The sequence below is a fragment of the Boleophthalmus pectinirostris genome, unplaced genomic scaffold, assembly GCF_026225935.1.
Source record: "Boleophthalmus pectinirostris isolate CB_2022bp ecotype Guang Dong unplaced genomic scaffold, ASM2622593v1 HiC_scaffold_4, whole genome shotgun sequence".
NCBI classification, from domain to species: Eukaryota; Metazoa; Chordata; class Actinopteri; order Gobiiformes; family Gobiidae; genus Boleophthalmus; species Boleophthalmus pectinirostris.
In genome coordinates, this window is record NW_026571353.1 from 25,388,408 (window position 1) to 25,404,418 (window position 16,011).

The window sequence follows — 16,011 nt, forward strand, 5'->3', positions numbered from 1 at the left end:
TTGTAATGGTAATGACAGAAAATAATTATATTCTTAGAAAATTAAAAATATTAATTTTGTACACTTTAATCTTTTTAAGTGCTAGAAACAATAACAAAAATTAAATAGTGACTCAAGTACCCCAAAATGTTCTATTTGCAGTAGGTATATATCTCTATCCAAAAGGCAAGATTAGATTCTCATTCTCACATGATTACAGCACTGGGTTAACTTAAATATTGTTATTTGAGAAGGTTCTCCTCTGTGTAGAGAATGTGTATTTCATAGAAACAGTATAAAACAGTCTGTAGGACAAACAAAGACATGAATGACACAGCATTGACTTAGTGAAACGGATACATTGTAGTGTGTATGAACTGCATCAATACAAAGTCACAGTAAATTAGGAACCATTATGAATCGTGAGTCTTCTCCTTTGGCCTTGACACAAACTACATTTTAAATACCATAGATAGAACACATCTCATGGAGGACATCTGTAAGTGGCCGCAGCATTAAAGGGTGCTACACCATCTGCACACACGGTCCTTGCTCTGAAGAAGGAGCAGTGTCATTAACAGTCACTGCTCTGCAGAGGGGACAGTGTGTGTACATGGGGCTACAAATGGAGCACCATCTTAAGGCTTAAGGTTATTCTGGCACATCTCTTACAGGCCACAGCTGGACATGCATGTAATGCCTTTAGCTATATGATACTTAACAGAACAGTGTCAGCCTTGCATTCACATTACTATGCTTTCTCCTAGACAATGTAGCTTCTCATTACAAACTGTGTGGGTCACAAAATGTAGACCCTTTTCCCTGCGCTTTTAAAAAGTAAATAAAAAATGTCTGATTTGGTATAGCTATGTCCATATAAACTATGTGAAATGTGGTTTATGCTTCATGGCAATGTAAAATATATTTGTTTATGCAGATGTTTTCATGACAAATTACTTTTTATTTTAATAAATATTGCTTTAATAGACCTTCTAGAAAATAAGAATTCATGACTATTTAACATCTGTTCATGACTGCAGTTCAAATTTAGTTTGGTGCTGTGAGGTGGCCACAGGAATGAACTTGACACACTATATGTAGAAATGACAGGCCATTTCAGTAGAAATTCACACATCTAAGATGATAACATTCAGAGCTCAGAGAGCAACAAGGCAACTCCAGGTTTAAATGATTGACACTGGTGAAGACACAGTAGAGTTCATATCTTCACTACACCCTCACTGACTGCAGTACTGTTACCCGACGTACTGGGCTTAGCAGAGAGAGGAGGATGGAACAGAGCATGTGTCTCGTCCTCCTGAGTGTACGCCTGTCCCCGACTCCTCTGTCCTGTTGTGTACAGACCCTCTCTGGGCTCAAGCTGTTCTCCTGTCCAAACCTCTGCCTCCATTTTGACACTAGGTGGCAGCAAACTGCTTTGAGTTTCTGACACAGAGCCCAGTTCACAGTCTGTGTCTTCTGGAATTATGGGTATTCTCTGGTTAAGTTCACAGCAGCCTTGTGCAGAGCATGTGTCCGAGTCTGCGTGTGCGTACTGCACATTGACAGAGTAGTCCTCTGAGAAGTGTCCTGTAGCCGCCCTGTGAACCTTCATTTCTTTGTAGAAGCAGCAGGGCAGGCCCTCAAAGCCCTGCTCTGCTGAGGGGCACATGTGCTCAGTGTAGTAGTTCTTGGAGCTCTGAAAGTCTGCTCCTGCTCTATGGCAGCGTCCAGAGGCCAGAGCCCCTCCGCGCTCAGACTCCGCCCCCTTACACTCCACATTAGGAGGCAGCACGTCGAAGCAGCAGCTGCAGGCCGCCACCCCATGCTCTCCTAACTCGTCCTGGACCTTGCCCCGCTCGTGCTCCGGAGCAGAGGCTGAGGTAGTGCTAGTGTTGTCCCTGGGCTCCAGACTGCAGCTGGAGGTGTGGTCCCCCCCAGGTGGGAGCTGGTGGGGAGCCGGAGAGGCTGAGGGTTCATCTGTAGGAGCGCTGGTGCAGGCCCCTGCCTCAGCAGCCCCCCTGCACGGGCTCTTGCTGCGGTACACAAAGGGGTCGTAGTCACTGCTCAGAGAGCTGCGGAAGGTGGAGCAGCTGCCGTACACGCCCTGATTACTGACCTCGGTGCAGTCCAACATGGAGTCACTGGAGGAGCAGTGGCACTGTCCCGAGCTGCTGCTGCTGCTGTCACTCCCGGGACAGTCCGCCAGATACCCGCTACACATGGAGCGGTGACCATGGTAACAGCTCAACCCGGATGTACTGCCGCTCTCTGCTATCCGGGATGATGTGGTGGGTCCCATATGGACGACTGTGGGGTAGAGCAGGCCCTGCTGAAAGGCCCGGCTATGGTGTCCCTTATGGGCCCCTCCCCCAGACATGGCCCCTGCTCCTGGTCCCGGGACTCCATCCTGCTGGGGGAAGGTCAGACCCTGGAAGTAGTAGTGTTGGTACATAGTCTCGTACTGGGAGAAGCACGCTGCACGGGAGAAGTTGCGTCCATGGAACTTGGGCCTTTTAAAAGCAGCGTGATGAGGCTGAGCTCCATATGGAGGGGGCCCACGGTGCTCCAGCCCACAGTGGTGTGCCCCCAGAGAGTGCTCCAGGTGCAGGGCGGGGTGGTAGCTCCGCAGAAAGGTAGAGCTGGACTGGGGTGGATACATGCCCTGAGGGTCTGGGTGCTGGTCCACTGTGAGCACTGTGATGGGGTTCCCGTGCGGGTCCATGCTGGTCCTGGTGGGGTAGGCGGTGACTCCTCCAGCCCGGTGAACACGACCAGGATAATGGACAGGTAACACAACCCTCTGCTGCCTCCCATGCATTGGGTTACTTGGGTCCAAGCAACCTGGGCCCAGCCCCCCTTTCTTTTGCTCTATAAAAACAGAAGGAAAATCTTTATAAATAGTTCTGTATAATGAGATAAAAATGTAAAAAAGTTTTTGTTGACTTACCTATTATGTTGTGTCTACAGTGGGGGCAGGTGTGATGCTGCAGCAGCCAGGGGTCCACACACTTCTTATGAAACCTGTGTGCACATGGAATGACCCGCAACTCCTGCAAACAGTGACAAAACATTTATGTTATAAATTGTACATGTAGCTATCCTTTATATGACTACTACTGTATTTCCCAATTCACTTTGTGACCCAAAAAAGTCAGGATGCACTAGCTGTTTGATATGAAAGAATGTGTTTTGTATTCAAATGGAGAGCTGGCATTAAAGTTGTCAGGGCACAGCAGAAGCAGACCTGTGAATACAAACTCAGTACCGTGTGACTCATCTTTTTACTCTTTTTTTACCCGGGCTTTTGTTGCCAGGTATGAGACTCAAAAATGGCTTTGATGCCATTGAGCCTTTTATATCACCACTTCCTCCGTGAGTTGTGGCGCCGCGCTTTGTTCTGTTTTCTTCTCCTTACCCAAAAGACACATCCCTGACGAAACAAAACAATACCCACTCTTGCCCCAAATATGTCCCCTGGGCTTGTGTCCCTGCAGCATCCCTGAATCAGGACGTGTACAGCATTATACTGAATCCCCAAAGACCACAGCAGATAGAATGATGGAGTTGGGATTAAAGGAGGCCAGTGGGAAAACAGGAAGCTCAATCACACACTGAGCTCTTTGGGACCGTTATCTCTCCAGGTGCTCTCAAAGCCTTGACTAAATATCTACAAGGTGGAGGAAACCACGTCAGGCCAGAGAAGCAGGGCTCTCTCACTCACATCAGGGGACTTCCATGCTATTGTCCACATGATGCATTATGTTCTATGTTACAGAATAAGCATGAAAAATACTAAATTTCAGCTGACAGGGTTGAGAAAATAACCTGCATTTACATAAAATATAACCTCCTCTGCTGGGACAATATGATGTTAACTTGAAAACTGCTTCATGACATGACAAGGTGCATTTTGAGCATTTTGAGCATTTTGAGTCCATTTTGCATAGTATAGAACCTTTAAGATATTGTTTTAAGATTATGGTTAAGATTAGGTTTTGAAATTGTAGTTAAGGTTACGGTCTTTTATCAAAACTATCTAAGAGCCATGAGAACAAAGAATCATGGCAACATAGGTATGCTCCAGATTACGCAGAAGGTCAGTACATGTTCAAATCTAGTGCAGTATGACATGTTGGAATCTTAATGACTCTGCTGTGATTGGTTCCTTTGGTAGAGCCAACACGTGGGTCTTCTCACCTCTCCGTCGATGTATTTCTCCAGGCAGATGGCACAGTCCGAAGTGGAGCTGCTGCTCAGAGAGTCCGAGGTCCCACAGCTGTTCTCCCGCACCACCTTCCCTTTGGCCTTGAACTTCCGCGTCTCCATCTTCTCTAGAGCTTGGATGGCCATTCTGTTCATGGAGCTCTAAGGAGACAGGCACAATCAATGTCAAGAGGATTTTAATCTATAGGTATCTATATTTAGGCACACTATGTAACACTTCTGATGGAAGGTCTGCCACCTGTTTATCACAGAAATGTTAATGCTTTGTACAGAATATTCCTCAGTATGACATTAGGTTTATCTACCTTCATAGTGGATGAACAAACACAATTATATTTGATTATTAAACACAATAAAATTCACAAGCAGTCAACTGGAGTCATTGAAGTTAGTTATTTAACCCTCAACAGCTCAAATCTTGTTGTGCTACAAAAACATTAAAGGGCCTGTACTGCACTGTTTCCTCATCAAAAACATACTTGGGGTTGTATTTTGTTTCATTTACACGTGTTTAACACACAAATCCTGCATATTTAGCCTGAGTTCTTCTTTAAAAGAGAAAACAGGAAGAGCTATGATGTTGTATGTATGTATCTATGTATGTTTTCAAACTCAATACACTTTCACTGGAATCATCTGAATCATTTCAGCCCTGGAATTGTCAATTTCGACTGAACCAATGCTTGAAAACTACAACTACATGACATCACAATGTGAAACAGAGCATTTTAAGATTTGAAAACACAGAGAGACTAATAATAAAGGGATACTCAAACATGTGTGAATGAAACCACAAAACACAACTCCAGGGATGTTTTTTGATGATTTAACAACATTCTAACACAGCTTAAAACTCACAGGAGTTAATTTTGCTCAATATAGGACCTTTAACCACAAGTGCAAAGAAACACACAACATACAAGTATTGAGTCCTCCCCCCAAATATTTCAGCTTTCATATACTGATACTGACTGACTGATGATAACAATTTGATTTCATGTAATTGTTTGTAGCAGTAATTCTAATGATTAAAATGAGAGTGCATCTTAATATAGACACTTGTTCCAACAGTGAAATCATAACAACATTCAGAAATTAGAGTTTTCTACTCAACAGGGAAAAAATAACACTTTAATTTATGCAGTGCTGCCTGCCCCGGATAATTATTTTGTAAGTGTCATATGTAGATGCTAATATGTGTTATTGGCCCTGCTTTATACCATCTGTGACAGGGCTTCTCTGTTTGAGAGGCTATGAACCAAGACTAACCCTTTCAATATTTTTAATCAGTTCCATCATATACGGTCATTTTAATGTCAATATTGGTTAAGTATTTATTTGTAAGGATAGCCATTTATTTACGAAGTTTATTAATCATTTATTATGAACGCCACATGCTGAAAAAAAACCGAGCAGAGTTAATTCACAATCAAATCAGTTAAAAGTGCTATATTTGTGAGTTGTGTGAGTTTTAAGCCATGTGCAAATGTTGTTACCTCATCAGAAACATACCTGGAGTTGTGTTTTGTTTCATTCACATGCTTGAGTAACCCTTTAGTATTAATGTGTCTGCATCTTCAAATCTTAAAATGCTCTGTTCTACCTTGTAATGACCTTTTACCTTCAGTTCAGCGTAGTTCAGGCAATTCCAGGGTGGAAATCATCCAAATTATTCTAATGAAGGTGTATGGAGTTTAAAAACACAGTGGAGCACTTCCTGTATTGCTACATGACATCACAAGGTGGAACAGGGTGTTTTCTGTTTGAGAGAAGAACTCAGGCTTTTATTTTTTGCAGTTTGTGTTTCTTTTTAACTATATTGTAAATTATAATCCTGCTTTAGGTCATTTTGCTTTAGGGTTATTGTGTCAGTGTCATAAATTAATTTCAATATTATCGTTTAAAGTCTATTTTATCTTCAGTAATATATCATACTTCAAAATGCATTATCATAACAGGCTTAGTTCAGAGATGGAGAATTAATACGTTTTAATCTACACTTTAATCTGCACTGTGTTTAATCTACACAGTTTTAATCAAATGAGAATAAAAACAAATATGCACACCAGAAGTCCTTCATTAATATTTCAGATTCAGGATGACGCAGTTTATGTGAAGAGCTCCTGGTGTGATCTGCTCTTAATTATCCACAGAAGGAAGTGACTGCCTGCCGCTGTGACACCCATCTCCCCCTTACCCTCCCACAGCCCCCGCGGGACACCTCCTCTCCCAGGTCTAAGCGGAGTCACGATTTCTGAATGCTTAATGCCCATTAGCCCTAATTAAATGGTAATTCACATTCAAGTGGTGTGCTTAGGCCTCCACCTGAGACTCATTTGTCAATACAGGCCAATCTCTCCCAGGATAACAAGTTAACTAACTGCAAAATGGCCATGTTAGAGTCAAAAATGCTAGAATTAAAAGGTGCATCAAGTAACTTTTCTGGTGATGGACCCTAAACCAAAACAGAGCAGTGGGAGGAGACAGTGGGTAAGTGAAAATAGAAATTTCTGTGCACTCTAGCCTTAAATACACGATTATTCAAACATGCAGGAATCAATCAAAATACAACTCTGAGAAAGCTAATGATGAGGAAAGTTGTCTCTTCTAAGTAAAGCAGAGTAAGTTTTGTTGTCGTACCTGGCTCCTCCTCTGCTTCAGTTTGATCTTGATGAGCAGAACGAGGCAGACGAGCGACACGACCACAAAGAAGGCGAGGAAGATGCCCATATCGAAGTACTCAGTAGGCTGCTGTGGGAGATAGAAATACATGTGTCAAATACATGGTGGTACTCTATTATCAAACGTGTGTACATTGAAGTTAAACTGTGAATGTGTTCCCTATTTCCCTGTTTTCTAAGTCACTGGTTCTCAAAGTAGAGTCTGCTGGGGGTCACTGGGCTGTGTGTTACGTGTCTCCCCAAAATTTTGATAACAAGGAAGATTATGTGAATATTAGACTTTATTATAATACATAATCCCAAAAATACATTTTGATTGAAACAACACCAATTAAGTAAATACTATGAGACATTAATCTTTCATCCAAATTTGATAAGTGGCATCTGGTCTAAGAAAGTTACATTCCTCAAATGAATTGTATTATAAATCAATACCCTGACCTAAAGCACGTAACCACATTTTGGTAGTACACACTGTGCTAGTCATTTGGTGTTGATAGAACGATCCGTTTACAAATGAAAACCTGAAGCTAGCACGCCATGCACTAATGTGTTTTGGTGGCTCATAAACTGGGGAGAGCTGCTATACTTCAGTCTTAACTTGACCTGTTTTTAGTGTTGGAAAGTAACTGGATACTAATTTAGAGTAACTGTAGTCTGGTAAAGTTACTCTTTCATTTGATGGTACTGAGAACACAGTTACTTTTCTAAAATCAAAGAAAAAAAAAAAAAATGACAGGATTTGGTCACAGAATGCTCATAGTCAGTGAGAAAAACAGACAACAGTGCTCTTCTGGTGCGTGCATGTGTGATTTTTCCTTCTCCAGTCAGTGAAATTCTTTAAAACAGAGAAACAGATATAAATCTGTTATTGATCCTAATAATAATGTTACGTATTTACACTATAATTTTAATGCGACTTGATGTAAAAGTATTCTGTGTATTCAGAATCCAGTACTCTGACTGGACCATGTATCAGAACAAGTTACAAAATACACTGTAATGCAGGTATTCAGTATTCTGTAACTAAATATATTTTCAAAGGATTCTTCCCATCACAGCTTGTTCTTGACACTGATTTAGACATTTATTACATAGACACAGAAAGGACCAATTGTGGCAGTTTTCGGTCCGTAACATTTCTTATCAGCTTTCTCTTGGGCCCTAATTATGTCTGAGTTATTTGACCTCGTGGAGTGGAGCTTCCTTATCAAATATTCCAAGCAAACAAACAGGTCTTTGAATGACCGATATCCATCTGTAGCAGCGCCGTGCTAATGTCTTAAGCCCGAGGGCAGTGGCTATGGCCCACTACAAAGAAAGCTCTCACATTTCACAGCTGGAATTTGGGTTTGTCTTCACATCTAAGCGGGGTTTGAAAAAATTATCCCCAAGCTGTTACTCACTGTTAAAGCTCCCATATTACAATATTTTCTAATCTATGTTATAATGTTGTTTCCTCATCAAAAACATACTTGGAGTTTTGTTTTGTTTCATTTACACATGTTTAACACACAAATCCTGCATAACAAAGGTAAAAGGTACTTGAAAACTCCAACTACATTACATCACAGGGTGGAACAGAGCATTTTGAGATTTCGAGATGGAGACAGGTCAATAATAAAAGGTTATTCAAACGTGGAAGTGAAGCAAAACACAACTCCAGGTATGTTTTTGATGAGATAACAACATTGTAACATGTCTCAAAGCTCACAATTTTGAGTGTTTTTTTTAATATTTTCTGTTTGATAGACATACTCAGCCTAAATAATCACTCCAGATATGTTTTTGATGAGGAAACAGTTTAACATAGGTCAGAAAATAGCATAATATGAGCTCTTTAATTCACGACTGATAAAGTTTTAATTCGTTATTATCAGTAGAAAATTCATAGAAAACACAAACTACAAAATATAATACCGCTTAGTCCCTGGTCTTACCCTGGGCGGGCGGTGCTGGATCCGAGCACGGGCCACTTTCTGTTTGTTGACAATGTTCATGAGCTTCACGGCGTCGTTTCCCTTCACATAGACCACCGGCCGCTTCAGAGGGTCCTCCGCCACCTGGTTCAGCTGCACACAACACAACAGGGACAGTTAGTGGATCTATTATCACAATATAAATACATATACTGCATTTTCATGAACATTGAGAATAAAACTTGGGCCAGTGTAACTTGTAGGTACAATAACACACACATTTTAGTTTTATTATGTTTAAATGCACTGATAGAAAGAGTATGTGAAAAACTACTCATGTAAAAGTAAAACATGGTAAAAAAAAAAAGTGCTCAATTACTGCTGCCAACTTTGAAGTACAATTTTTAGTGGCATTTCTGATCAGGGTTTAATATAAAACTTTATTAATGAGATAAAGCTATCTGCATTTAAAGATGACCCATAAACGTTATTTTTTTATTCATGTTATAATGACTGAAGAAGTCAAAATTACATTATAAAGCACACTGTGCAAAACAATACTCTGAAGTCACCTGAACTGTACTTTTCTTTACCAAAGTTTTTTAAAAACATATTCTCAAAATAGACTAATATTTTAGAGGTTTGGACAAAAAAACAAAAAAAAAAACAATAATCACAGTTAATAAATAATATACAACTTTCACAGGCTTGAACATTTGTATGCAGAACTACAAGCCCCAGCAGCTTTGTAGTTCTTTCCCAACAGGCTTCCCTTCTGTGTTCAGTCACAGCTAAAGAAACGTGGCTAAAGTGTAACATGTTATAAGTTAGCAAAGTTAGCTTGTTCTTCACGGCTGGGCTGAGAAACACCAGGTGAAGTAGTGAAGGGAACACAGAGACAGCCCAGGGGCGCATTCTCCTCTTTGACCAAACTAAAGACGCCGCGAACTTTAACCTCCTCCTCAGGGCTGAAGCCATGGAAACTGTGGTTAAGGACAGCTCTGCGACTCTCCTCCTCTCGTCTCTGCTCCCTCTCAGAATCTGTAATTTGAAAAGCCCAAGGGAAATACCGTGGATATTCGCTTTTCTATTTCTCGTGCTGTCGTCATGCTCCCCAGTGGAATAAGCGATGTTCTGGTTTCAAAAGTATAGACAGTGGGCTGTTTGATCTGCCGCCAAGCGTGGAGATCTGGGGCTTTTGACAAAGAAGACAGCAATGCAAATTATAGCTGTCACACTTGTGCTACACAAGTCAAGAAAAGAGAGTGTACTTTCTGTACGCAAAAAGAAAGAACATGAAATCAAGTAAAAGGATTGGATTTGCACTCAAAAAGTCCTTCAACAACAAATTTCACTACTGCCTTTCCCTCCACTTCAACTACATGAACTACTGCCACTACTAGTGACACTGTGAGGCCTATACTTTATGACACATTCAACTACTACTGCTACTACTGCTACTGCTATTGCTATTAAACTACGATAACAATGTGGCTACTACTAGGCTTGTACTACTATAAGGCTACTTCTACTACAACATACATATTACCAATTACTTCTACTAATACTTTGAAAACAAACAAATAACCAGAACCTTCACATATTCAAAGTCAATAATCAATAGTTTCTGTCGATACTCCAAGAAAGTTTTCCTTAGACAAATAGCTCCAGTTCTTGAATCTTAATAATTTGCTGAGTGATATGAGAACATGTGATTAGGTCTAGTTCTGGTCTAGTCCTAGTTTACTCTGGGTCTAGTCCAGGCTAGTCCGGGTCTAGTCCTGATTTAGCCCTGGTTTAGACCTGGTCACATATTCATACCAACAACTTTTTCAGTTTTGAAGCCAAACATCAGTAGTTAGACAAACTTTCTCTCGATACTCCAAGAAAGTTTTCCTTAGATAAAAAGCTCCAGTTCTTGTAGTTCTTGCGAATATGTGATTAGATCTAGTCCTGGTCTAGTCCTAGTTTACTCCGGGTCTAATCCTGATCTAGACCTGGTCACATATTCATACCAACAACTTATACAGTTTTGAAGTCAAAGATCAGTAGTTACACAAACTTTCTCATACTCCAAAAAAGTTTCCCTTGGACAAAAAGCTCCAGCTCTTGTATCTTAATAATTTGCTGACTGCCTTGGCTCCTCCCCCTGCCCCTCGGCCTTGTGGGTGCTGTCTTCTTGAGCCGCCCTGACTGGAAAAGCCTTTCAGGGGAATTTAACACAGCTTCCTTTCATGTGGTCCGCTCGCAATCCCTTTTATCTCTGTGCTCCTCCGCTCTTTACGAGGAGCGCGAAGAGACCGAGGAAGAAACCAAGCAACTACAAGTCCAGGCCTGGCGCAGCGAACTGCAATACCGCGGGAGAATTCTTGCTACAAAGAGACACAAACCTACGCATTATGTACACTGTAAAAATAACTACAGGAGTTAAAATGACTTGGGGTTGGTATATTTATTTTGATGTGAGTAGTTTTGATTACTATAGTTTAGATTTATCTAGTGAGTATTTCTACATTCTGGACTTTTCTCAGGCTATTTCTAACGATAGTAAAATGGAAAACTTTGATATTAAGAATAGACTTGATGCTCGACACTGATTCCGATGCAACTATAACAGCTAAAAACTCTTTCTTTAGACAATAGGATGTGATTCTGAGCATTAAATCATAGTACTTTCTTTTATATTACCATGTGGTCTTATATCTACGTAATACTTTAGTCATCCAAGTAGATTCCATAGTGGTCCATGGGAGTATACTAGTCTAGGTGGTCTACTATACTATTCAGGAAAGGTTAATTTCTGTCTTGTCAATGTGACTTTTTTAGTATTGATACCTGCCTTAGTTGCAATACTAGTTTCAATAGTTGATTAGTATTTGATTTTTGATACTTTTGACAACCCTTTTCTGTATTGTACTTTGTTGTTTATGCACCTTTGTACTTCGTCCCCAAGAGAAATGTCCCCTTGTGGGTTAGGTAAGGTAAGGTAAAGTAAGGTAAACTTACCTTACCTTACCTTACCACATTGAAACAACATTAAAACAACATTGAAACAACAATCTGTTCTTTGAGAATAATTTTCATACTTCTTTAATTGGCTTATTAAAGGTGCACTATGCAACATTTATAATTGAGGACACGGTGCCTGTTTGTCTCCATGGAGATGGTAATGCTTTGCCTGGAGTGTTACAGGTCAGATCAGTGCATGATTTTAAGTGACTTTTTGTAATAATAACAAAGTTTAATTAATCCACGATAGGCACGAAAATGACATATTGCTCCTTTAATTGCCACTTTGTCACTCCACTGAAAGATATTTTTTCCTTGTTTTTTCTAAATCTCAATCAACGAACTAAATAAAACAAAGCACGATTGTGACTTCAAGCTTATTTAAGTAACGCACAGTCCTTTTTGCAGTGTACATAATAAAAAGTATGTAGCGACGAGAAGAATTGTGAGTGTTTTTCTTTAACAACTTTGTTCTCAAACTTTCAGACACATCTAAAGTCTTAAGGGATGAGGTAATGTGTGTTCGCGCCTGCTACCTGCGCAATTATGAGCTCAACAAGGTACACTGCAGTGAAAGCCTTGTCTATTTACAGCTCTCAGTCTCATTCATTCCCCCTTTGCACAAGCAACACCTCAAAGGAACCGAGGGCTGCAGGCTCAGTTCACACTTGCACACACTCAACATCAAAACTGGGACTAAACCAGGATAGAACAAGACTAAACCTGGACTAAACCAGGACTAGAACAGGACTAGACCCAGACTAAAGCAGGACTAGGACTAGAACAGGACTAGACCAATCACTAAAACAGGACTAGGTCAAAGACTAAATACAGAACTAGATCGGGATTAGACCAGGACTAGACCGGGACTAAACCAGGGCTAGACCAGGACTAGAACAGGATTAGACAGGGAGTAGGCCGAGACTAAACCAGGACTATAAAAGGACTAAAAGAGAACTAGATTGGGACTACACCGAGACTAAACCAGGACTAGAAAAGGACTAGAAGATGTCTAGAAGAGAACTAGATCGGGACTAGACTGGGACTTAACAAGAACTGGGGAAGAACTAGACCCAGACTAAACCAGGACTAGAACAGGACTACACCAGGACTAGACCAGGATTAAACAGGACTGAATCAGGACCAAACCAGGACCAAACCAGGGCTAGAACGTGACTAGACCAGGACTAGACCAGGATTAGACCAGGAATAGAACAGGACAAGACCAAGGTTAAACTAGGGCTATACCAGGACTAAATCAGGACCAAACCAGTACTAGAAGGTGACTAGACTAGGATTAGACCAGGATTAGACCAGGATTAGACCAGGACCAAACAAAGTCTAGATCAGGACTAACTGGATTCAAACTAGGACAAAATCTTTGTGAGTGTACCCTTAAAAAGTACTAAAAATGTATGTATAAAAACTGTTGCTGACAAAACAAAGTATATGTTCATGCAAGTGCCTTTATGTGCCTTGCTAATAACTTATCTCCATGATGATAGATATGTTTAATGCCATACTGAGTAACATTCCACACAAAGCAATAACATCCCCGTTGAGACAAGCAGGGGTACATGCAGATATTGACTGTAGTGATTAGGGCAGGGTGTGTGGAAAAAGTCCTCTGCACCACATCCTGCCTCTCTCCTCTGTAGTGTGAGTAAGTGTCTGAGGAGACAAACCTGGTCAATGGCATCCGGATTCTCAGACACGTCAAAGATGACAGCTGTCGCGCCCCTCTGCACTGCTCGCTTCGCCTGGGAAAACAAACACAAAACATAATGATTTTAAGTAGCTTGTCTCTCTAAAACTAAACATCACGAGGTAAAGCAGTACAGGAACCACCATTTTCTTTACACCTTTAATCAATTATCTATTCAAAAGCATCTTAATATAGTCTTTTTATCCAAAGCTTATCAAAAAATGTTCATTTCTTCTTCTTTTGTACATTAACTTCTTGGGTTCGTTTTAACTTTCTGGTTTCTTTTTAGTCGAAACATGTCAACAACGTAAATTCATCTCCTACTGTATTGTTTTTTAAAAAGAACCCACAAAGTTAGTTAATATTACAAAGCTTGGAAACATAGGAAAAAACCAAAATTCTTCACACATAACTCAGTTCCATGTTTCTGCGAAGGCCACTAGAGGGAGTATGCTTTCCAAACCTCACTGTATTCATCCTCTGTATTGAAGCACACACATACGCACACACACACTGATAGCATGTTGTGGTTCACATGTGGCCCATAACTCTGTCATGAAGTCATCCCAGTAAATATGAATCTGATTAGACTTATCACACATACTAGGAATTCAAGCAAACCAATGTAACAGGACTATTACACAATCCAGTTTTGAATTAAAGGCTGTGGGATTAATCAAGTTTGCAAATCAAAACTATCATGTTGTGGTGTTTTAAATGTTATCAATTATGGGGGTATGATGCTGACTGTAGCATAGACTTTAATTAGACTTAGATCTCTGCTTTATTTTAACGCAATCTGACCAAAAAGAACTGATTTAGTTGGAACTACAACTGGAGAGCTGATTTGTGGCGTAAAAAAGTCCCTCTCAAGTAACATTACAGTCACAAGCTAATAAGCATCATCCAATAGTTTTTCAGTCACTTGCACATTTTATTTTTATAGTTTTTTGAAAATTAAACTCCTAAACAAGACGATGACCGCTGTGTTGTTTTAATTCATTTGGTGTATTTTTTCTTTTTTGACTCTGTTTTGCTAAAGTGGGCACTGTGTCACCATGGTAACTCCTAAATATTACACTATTTGACATACATGTACAACATCCCCAGCGTCATGTCATGCAAAGTATCAATAAAGCAATACTGTAGCAGCATGTAGTATGTTGTTTGAAGAATTAAAAAGAGTTAAAAATCTGGAGGTGAGACTGATATATATATATTTTATTCTTAAAGGTGCACAACTTTTCCTGTGGAGGAGCTGTCACCTGCATGTACATAATATGACATTTAACATATCTCCATGGAAACAAGCAGGCAAAGCCACTATGGAAAGTTACATGTCTGTGGATAGACAAGCCCGTTCAAGAATGTGTGTCAAGGTGTTTTTTTTTTTCACACCAGAGAATGATTGCAGTTTAGATATATTTAATGCCTTATTGTAGAGATGAGAAAAATCTATTTGAAAACATAATCAAAAATTGTTAATGGTCAACAACACATTAACAAGGGATAGAATAGTCGTGATTTCTTTTGCCATATCGCCCAGGCCTATTTGAAAAGTTGAATAAAGTTGTCAAGGACTGCTACTGTACCCACACTGCTATACACAAGGGGCTCTTTTATGTCGAACTTCTGAAGGCTCCAGCGATATCAGGCCAGAGATAAAGGAAATGCTTGGATCTGCACATGCTGAAGTATCTCCTTGCTGAATCCAAATTGGTTTTCCCTCTCATGAAAAAAACGAAAAGAAAAACTGTACTTTATCATGGCTCTGCTCAGACAGTCTCACCGCACGAGCTTGGACTGGATCTGAAAGAGTGTATCCTGGAATTATGCAGTGCCCTTGGTCTGCGGCCAGCGCTGCTCATAACTAAAGGGAAGACAGAGATCAAAGTGACAATGTACAGCAGCGGTGTGACTGGGCTGGACACTGTCACTGATCTTCCTGCACACACACATAAATACACACACGCTCACAAACACACACACACACACTCACACACATTTAACTACAGACACTAACACGCACGATGGGGCTGGTCATTCACATAGCAGCACGTTGTCTTATCCACAGCCAACACATAACAGATAGTATAACAATACTATCTAAGTATACCATCTACTAAGACTAGTATCGAAACCAGATACTCATTTGGACAAGTTCTGATACTGAAAAATTACATAAATAAATCAGATAAACTTTGACCTTTGCTGAAAAGAACTAGAACTGAAGAACAGACGAGACTACATGGTAACACTAAAGACATTACAATTATCAAGAACTTTCCCTTAACTATAATATTTTGTTGACAAATGAAGTCTACCTTACAGGAAACTAATATCCCAAATGCTTTTCCTCTTGTTTCCAGCTGAGGAGACAATATAAAATATGTTTTTTTTTTACTTTGATCACAAATCACAAATCACAAACATAATATAGGCGAACATTTTAGTTTAAGCTACAGTTTAAGAGTATGTTAGAAGTGAGCAA

At 40.2% G+C, this 16,011-nt stretch overlaps 1 protein-coding gene across 2 annotated transcripts in view; it reads right to left on the reverse strand.

Moving 5' to 3' along the window:
* Nucleotides 1-11: 11 nt before the first annotated feature.
* znrf3 (zinc and ring finger 3) overlaps nt 12-16,011 on the reverse strand; it is a 92,220-nt gene continuing 76,220 nt past the window's right edge. The window contains exons 3-8 of one of the 2 annotated variants that reach the window (XM_055161890.1): nt 13,501-13,575; nt 8,828-8,959; nt 6,847-6,954; nt 4,180-4,347; nt 2,930-3,032; nt 12-2,850 (exon numbers count right to left, since the gene is read on the reverse strand). In XM_055161890.1, coding sequence (XP_055017865.1) covers nt 1,199-2,850; nt 2,930-3,032; nt 4,180-4,347; nt 6,847-6,954; nt 8,828-8,959; nt 13,501-13,575 — 2,238 coding nt within the window. In that variant the 3' untranslated portion in view covers nt 12-1,198. Of the gene's footprint in view, nt 2,851-2,929; nt 3,033-4,179; nt 4,348-6,846; nt 6,958-8,827; nt 8,960-13,500; nt 13,576-16,011 lie in introns of both variants that reach the window. The other variant, XM_055161889.1, reaches the window with a different exon arrangement.